The sequence below is a fragment of the Tasmannia lanceolata genome, unplaced genomic scaffold, assembly GCF_043159265.1.
Source record: "Tasmannia lanceolata isolate RefF3 unplaced genomic scaffold, GAP_Taslan_0.1 ptg000008l, whole genome shotgun sequence".
NCBI lineage: Eukaryota > Viridiplantae > Streptophyta > Magnoliopsida > Canellales > Winteraceae > Tasmannia > Tasmannia lanceolata.
Window position 1 is genome coordinate 27010707 of NW_027518685.1, and position 8617 is coordinate 27019323.

The 8617-nt window shown below is 38.6% G+C and overlaps 1 protein-coding gene across 1 annotated transcript; it reads left to right on the forward strand.

Annotated features, from left to right (window-relative positions):
- On the forward strand, positions 1 to 2154 carry LOC143882845 (uncharacterized). The gene has a single exon (XM_077386246.1). It carries the CDS (start codon positions 1 to 3, stop codon positions 2152 to 2154), a length of 2154 nt encoding a protein of 717 aa, XP_077242361.1.
- Positions 2155 to 8617: the final 6463 nt, after the last annotated feature.

Consider the following 8617-nt stretch of genomic DNA (forward strand, 5'->3'; position numbering starts at 1 on the left):
ATGGGATTGCACGGTTGCAACATCAATGGCAGCCTTGACGACTCCAAATACAGCAAGCCCCTGCCATGGATTGGCCTCTACATTGCAGGAGCTTCTCTGGTATGCTCCTTTGCCATGGCAATGGATACCTACTTCGGCTTCCATCGTCGAAAGCTCTGGTTCCCTTGCAAATTTTTCTCGCTCAATGCCACTTCCTTGACATTTTTATCCATAGCCACGAAACTCCCAGTGGATCTGAATACCTCCATGCCTCGCCGTGAAGATCAACTCACCAAGCTCAGTAGTACTGTCTTGATTTGCACAGTGATGGGTAATTTCATGCCTTCTTTAGGAACGATGGAAGACTCTGAGATGCTCTCCAACGTCGTCGCCATGGGTATTTTCGTGATCACGGTAATTGTTAATGTCGGAATTCAAATGGGTACTGGCGTGATTTATGTTTTTTTGCCTGAACATGCCGCGATCATGTTTTTCATGCTGGTTTTGCTTGTAATTCTTACTTCCTCGGCTTTAACTGTTTCAACCACTAAGGATTTACTAGAAAAAAAGTACGATCAGATCCATATCGAACATCAAGCGCCTGCAATTGAGGAGGCAAATAAGATTAAGAAATTGAAAGAGGATGTAAAGAGATTCTGGATAATGGCTCACACTTGTACTCCTCAGTTTGTTTTGGGTCGTTCAGCGACATGTACTGCTTCGGGAGCTTTCTGTCTCCTAAGTGCTCTGATTTTAATAGAAGCTGTGCTCAGATCCTATATTACAGGGTCTTTGAGATTTTGCAGTGATGAATCTGATTATAAGTGGTCGACTACTCTGGTTCTCATTGCACAGGGTTTTGCAGTTGTTGTGGGTACTATTGCTCCTGCTTATAGATGGTTCAATGCCATTAGCTTCAGGGATCCTGAGAAACGAACCTGGTGCAACAGAGATGAATTTAGGGTAGAGAGCTATTGGGTCCAAAGATTGGTGGAAAGGAAAGAGAACCCTTTACCTTATCGCATCAGTAGTAGACGATGCAGGAAGATTGCATATGTCTCAAAAACTCTAATATTGGATGTCTGTATAGGAATGCAAAAGGTTGTAGTATCCACGAGCAAATTCATTAGGCTGGTTTCTGTATTGCCGGTGAGCTGCCTAATTAAGCTCTTGTCCTCCTTCCGTTGCAACAGAAAATCCACCGAAAGCACTTTCTCAGAGAATGAATCGAATCCAGACTTGACCAAATGCGTATTACATCTAGAGGGAGAAGAGGATTTGGTCCACTTGATCATGAGAAAGGGGTCTGAGACCACAAATCAGTGGATTCACATGGGCAAAAAGAATCAACCAACTTACTTGATAAAACTTTTAAAGAAGTCATCCCAAGATTTTAAGGGAGTGGGGCAGTTCGATAGCAACTGTATTAAATCTATGGTTTTCGAGGAACCTCCCAACTGTTGGTCACTGACTGTCGTAACACTCACAAGCATTGCTGTTGCACTTTCCAGCAACAATCAAGTTATGATCAAATCATTACTGCGTGGTGTAAATGAAGGCCTCAGGTATGTCAAACTCATAGAAAAAAATCTGGATGCTAAAGGGTTGGTAAACATGAGGAATGCTGCGGATATTGTCTGGCTACAGCTCGATCTTCATGATTGCTGGCTCAATGAGGATCTTCGCAAATTGGCCCATGAATGCGAAAGTGCTAAGAATGTAATTGAAAAACTTGCCAACATTGGAATGAAACACGTTGAGAAGTTTATGCGTAGCGGTAGACAAAAGGAAAACACTCTTGAATGGCCTGTTGAGGTATTAGCAGCCAATTCAATGTACAGGCTTGCTCAAACTATTCTGAAGGATTACAACGACGAGCCTGGGGCAGTTGAATTGCTCGAGTTAACAATTTCTGATATATTGGGTGCTTGTCTTACAAATTTACCACTTGTGATACCCATGGAATGCTTTTGTACTGCTATTGAAATTCGGGAAGCAAGCGTAAGGAAAGCAACATATCTTCTCGGCGAGTGTGAGACGTTTTTGTCAGATCTTGAAGGGAAAACGCTCGTCCACCCTGATTGTATGGCGGATATTGACAAATGGCGTTGGATCAAGCAGAACAATAATGTCCCTTTATGCTCCCCTTCTGCTTCCACTAACAGACATGTCTAGCTCCACTTCAAATGCATTGTGTTTGTCTATTGAATAGGAATATGAAGTCCCGGTTTAGAAAAAGAAAGATATCAGAATAGTATTACGTGATGCAGCCAACACTGTCACTACCTTAATGTCGCTTGTCCCTAAATCACTTCAGTAATATATCTATTCTATCTTTCAACATGTTTGGGATGTGTAGCATCACACACTTTTTCTTTTTTTAATGGCAGTAGGATCACAAACTTGTAAAGTAGATTAATATAATAAGACCAAGGTTTTGAGGTAGTCCAACTTCCAATCTATCAAAATTTGTTTCTTTATCATGAAAGTTCTGAACTGATTGCAACAGTTAAGAATTTCTGTTGGGAATGCAGTCGTTGGGCATGGTTTTCTGGACAAAACAAAGTGTTTTGTCCGGTTTCAGCCACACACGCGCGCGCGATCTGAATGAAATTATGGTTTACATTTCAGTCATCTCTTTTGTACCAGAATTGTGACTGGTATGCGTGTTTCGTCCAGAAAAACAGTATTGATTACTAAGGTTAATGGTGTGCGAAGTGGGCAGTTGTTATAACATTGTCTTCTTGGACTCATAAGCATAAGGTTTTCCTCTTCAGAAAAAAAGAAAAAGAAAAAAAGAAACATGCATCAGGTTTTGGTCTGCCGAAACAAATCCCAAAATAAGAAACCAACTTGTCGAATAACCTAACCTAACCTGTGTAGAATGTGCTAAACAATCATTAGACCGAATGCCATTACAAAAATCATTAACTAAAACACAATTGGCCATGTTAAGAACAATATCTGTTGGTTTGCATTTATAATCTGCAGAGCTATAATCATATTACAAAAATATGCCCATCAGAGTAATCCATCCTTACAAAAGTTAATGTCAAATTACATTGAGAAAACAAATGACCAAAATGGTCAGTACAGTCATAGATGGTGACAAGGAGGCCTGGGTGATCTTACTATTCATTCTCACAAGAAGTTAGAGGTGTTAGAGTAATTAGGTCAAGCAAGAGGTTGCTTGAAGCATTACACCCAAGGTATCTAGTTTGGAATACCAAGTTTGTTGCCTCCAGCCCCTATATATATTATAGATACACTAGGGTTTTAATAGGTTAGTGGGCTCTAGCCCAAATAGGCCCACTACACCGGTCCATTATCTTTTTGGGCTTATATTATATACCCAACAATCTCCTCCTATGTTCTACATATAGCACAATCCAATAGATAGATAGTGTAATGTTCACAACAAAATATTGAATCATCCACATCACCATATGGTCTATATCATAAAAGATCTGTAATCCAACTGAAAACACGAATCATTTTATGACAAACCAAGAGTTTTAGATATACAACAAGCTAAACTCAACCAAAAGGAAGTTTCACATATAAGTGAACCCCACTGATCTTAGATGAATTCATTCATGGGGTATGATTCTCATCGAGATCCAAAATAAAATTCCACAAAAAAGTGAACTCTATACATACTGGAATAAAAGCATAGTCTTTATGACTTTAGAAGATTTACTCATCAAGTAAGTCATCATCATCAAAGTCCAAATCAGGACAAGCTCCTCCTTTTTCGCAAACCCCTGTGAATTATCAAAATATGGATTTCATGAGAATGAATCCAATCAGTTGTGTAAAACATGAATTACACATGAAAGTATCTAATTCTACCTTAAGAAGAACTTAATACAATCCCATAATTCACGAAAGTATCTAGTTCTACCATAAGAACATAGTACAATTTCTTAAATGACTGAAAAAGTATCAGTATCACTCTCACCATAGGCATCATTGTCAAGTTTCAATAAAGAACAAGACCTAAATAGCTTCTTTTGCAAAGAACCATTCCTAATTGTCAAGTTTCAATAAAGAACAAGGCCAAATAGTTACTTTTGCAAAGAATCATTTCATGTTTCTTTTTGGAATGTTACAGTCATCTTATCCATATTTGAGTTAAGCTGTATCATCAAGTTTGGAATGTACAACTTTTCCCAAAAAAAGACATGTCATCAAATGTGGAATGACACACAACAACTGTAAACATCATCGAAACATATCAAGTGCCTATCTTGGCCCAAAGGGAGATTCGAAGATTCAAAATAACATGGATGTAGGTTAAGTCCTGTCTATACAGACTTTAACCCCATCTCCCCCACAGTTTTGAATATTCGATCTTTGTTCAGTCCCTTGGCGAGGGCACACTTAAGGAATTAATCCTTAACTGGGTCAGTGGACTGTCCATAACCATAATCAGAATCTTTATCTCCTCTGCTTTCATTTGCAACTGAAGCTTGAGCATAAAGTTTCAATTCGACTTCCACACAACAGCAGTAGATTTGCTGTCCCTTGATTCTGATCCCCATGATACATCAGACTATTCTTCCACGATAAGTGGATGGCCACCATAGTTTTGAGCATACTCTTGAGTACTCGAAAGAGATCTCATCAGCCTCATAAGGGCAGCCAATGCTCATGGCCAGGATTGCTAGTCTAAAGACTCAGCATGCTAACTGTAAAGGCTATGTCTGGCCTAGTGCAACACATAACATGTAAGAACCGGTAAAATATATATATAGATATATATATATATATATATATGTTACATACAAATATAAAAAAAAATGGCCTCATAGGTGGGTAATCATCGGCCATTACTCATTTTTCCCCGAGTTAATCGGGCATGAGGACATCTGGCATAATGGGGCATACGCGATTCGAACCCAATCCTGAGCTAGGATTGAACGGCTTCCTACCACTAAGCCACCGCCCCAGATGTCAACTAAAAAGGCTTAGATATTTACATATATTAAAACTTACCAATAGTCACTATGCGTAATTACTATTCACAACAGTCACTATGCAGAAATACTATGCAAGTTTACTATTGAGATGTACTATGTAAAACTACTATTCACAGTAGGACCCACCGAGTACTATTCACAAGCGGGTCCCACATAAGCGGGTCCCACATCAGCGGGCCCCACACAAGCGGGTCCCACATCAGCGGGCCCCACACAAGCGGGTCCTACCAACAGTAGGTCCCACAACAAGTAGGTCCCACACAATAATTCAAGTTACTATTCAAGCAAATAAACTAATAATATAATAATTCAAGTTACTGTTCATGCAAATAAAATAATAAATAAAATAATAATATAATAATTCAGGGCTATAAATAGAGGCTCGCAGACGAGGAGAAGGAAAAAAAAAAAGAAATCTGAGAGAGGAGAAGGAAAAGGAAATCTGAGAGAGAAGAAGGAAAAGGAAATCAGAGAGAAGAAGGAAAAGGAAATCTGAGAGAGGAGAAGGAAAAGGAAATCTGAGAGAGGAGAAGGTAAATCTTTCAATAGTTAAAGTATTTCTTTTATATGCAAGTCTTATTTGAACGGTGAAATGCAAGCATAGTAACCGTAAAGTAAAGTAAATGGTTGGTTCTACCACCTATGTAAATATCCATCTATGTAAATCAGGATAAAACATGCATAAGAGGCGATAACTCGCTATAGATTATGCAAGTTTTACCCTCTTATTTGAACGGTGAAATGCTAGCATAGTAACCGTAAAGTAAAGTAAATGGTTGGTTCTACCACCTATGTAAATATCCATCTATGTAAATCAGGATAAAACATGCATAAGAGGCGATAACTCACTATAGATTATGCAAGTTTTACCCTCTTATTTGAACGGTGAAATGCAAGCATAGTAACCGTAAGTAAACTTTCAGCACAGAAAGGCAAACTGTTAAGCATAGGCAAACTGCTAAGCATAGTAGCCAAGAAATAAACGAAATCAAAGAATGGTAAACCTGCTGAGCATAGTAACATGTGGGGTCCACATGAATAGTAACATGTGGGGTCCACATGAATTTACATGTGGGGTCCACATGAATGTAAAATGTGGGGTCCACATGAATAGTAACATGTGGGGTCCACATGAATAGTAACATGAGGGGTCCACATGAATAGTGCATGTGGGGTCCACATGATCTTAAAACATGACTTTGATACAAATTAGAATATTTACAGGTTATTCACTCCAAGGTGTAAGCTCAAACAAACCTGTGACCGGAAAACTATTGGTAAGGGTCGTAAGGGTTTTCTATCATTGATTCTCTTTTAAGTAAGGGTCCCCTATCTTTGATTATGTTTTTGAGGTAAGGATTGCCTATCTATTGATTCTCTTTTGCTGAAGTAAGGGTTTCAAGGGTTTCTTATCCATTGATTCTCTTTTATGTAAGGATTGCCTATCTATTGATTCTCTTTTGCTATATTTGAAGTAAGGAGTGTTCCTTTCATATTTTTGAGGTAAGGGTTGCCTATCTATTGATTCTCTTTTGCTGATATAAAGGTTTTTCTTCCCCGAAACTTGTTTCAATGAGATATGTTTATGTTTAGGGTTTATCTTGTGATACCCTAATTCTGAATATGGACTGAGTTATGATATGATGACGGATGAACGCGTTATAGTCCTCCATGTGCACGTGGGTAATGACGACTCTAGAGAGTGTAAATCTAGAGGATTATGAGCCGAGGTATGGCTATGAATGAGCCGAGATATGGCTATGAATGAAAGCATCTATGCTTAATGAAGTCTATATATCTTGATATCAAGTTCTAAAAGTTTTCTCTATACGTTTGGAAAGCCTGTTGTGCTTATTCTTTCTTTCCATATGAGATGTCATATCTGCAAAATATCATGTTCTTATGAGCTTGACAATTCTACATCACTTGTTGTTTATACCCTACTGGGCTATTTGAGCTCACCCCCTTCTTTTCCTTGTTTTATGGTTCCAAAACCCAGGTGAAGTATAGATGGAAGATGAGGAATGCTAGAGTTGAATGCAGAACTGTTCTAAAGAACAATTATGTTTTAAATGTGTATCAACTATGTCTTGAATTACAATGTAATAAGTTAGACCTAATTTCTGTAAATCCTCTAAATGTATTTGAGATCTTGGGAATAATGAAAGTGTTTGAGAATAATGAAAGTTTTTGAGAAAGATGATGTCATATTTTTATACGCACCGAGTTTGTATTTTCAAGAAAAACCGGGGCGTTACATAACATACATGAGACTACCAATCAGTTTAGAATAATCTAACTGATTCATACTGTCTCTTCCTTAGAGATCAGCTTCTTGGTATAATTAAAATGGTGTCTCGATCGGTTTGCACTCACTGCATCCTCAAAAGGAAAGTATATATTTTTTTTCATATAATGGGCTAGGCCAAGGGCGATTCCTTGCCTTTCAAAAACCTACTTTCGTACCAAGAATGATGTTAACAGCACCGAGGTCTTTTCTCGTCGAATTCTTTACCCAAGGTTAGTTTCACATTACTCACCACAGAGAGAGATTGGAAACAAGAATCAACATTTACATACAAGCAAATAATCATGACCTTATTTAACACAAAATGATAGTAAAAGCATTTATCAGAGTAATTGATCAGAAAACCCAAAGCTCTTTACTACTTTGTCAAATTTTTGTTGTCACAATTTGGGTGTTTGATTAAGACCATAACAAAATTTTGTATAAGCACATACAAATATCTACTTACAGCCCATAGTCTTAGCCCTTTTTGGCAAATCGACTAGCTGTCAAGTTAGATTTTCTGACAGAGAGCTCATTTCATCATGAATGGCTTCTGCCCATAACAAAGAGTCCATAGATCTCATCACTTCCTGATAGGATGATGGATCATTCTCCAAATGGTAGGTTACAAAGTCCTCACCAAAATTCTTAGGTACTCTACCACATATAAATGAAGTGCATATACCAAAATAATAGTAACTACTTGTAGACACCCCATTTTGCTCTGCTTTGATTAAAAAAGAAATTAGGGTTTCGCTGTCAATTTTTCAATGTTTTCTATTCCGGTGTTCGTCCCTTACGCTTTCTCAAATCTTTCTGGTCATTTCTGCATTGTTCTAATTTTTTCCGCTAAAGTGCGGAGAAGGGTTATTCGTGAGAATCCGAGCAAGGGAGAATTTGTACCCGTTTGGTGGGCCCGCATTGAACATTTGTTTAAAATTGAATCAACCGGGGGCCCACATTGTGGGGCCCACGTTGTGGGGCCCGCGTTGTGGGGCCCGCGTTGTGGGGCCTCAATGGGGCCTCTTGTGAGGCCTCTTATGAAGAGCAATGATGGTAGCTCTCCACTAAGACAACATGATGGGCCCTCCACTAAGAACAATAATGATGGATTCTCCACTAAGAAACATGATGGGCCCTCCACTAAGAACAATAATGATGGATTCTCCACTAAGAAACATGATGGGCCCTCCACTAAGAACAATAATGATGGATTCTCCACTAAGAAACATGATGGGCCCTCCACTAAGAACAATAATGATGGATTCTCCACTAAGAGGGACAACATGATGAGCTCTCCACCAACATATCTCTCTCTCTCTCTTTCTCTCCCTATATATATCTTCCTTCCCATCCATAAAAAAAA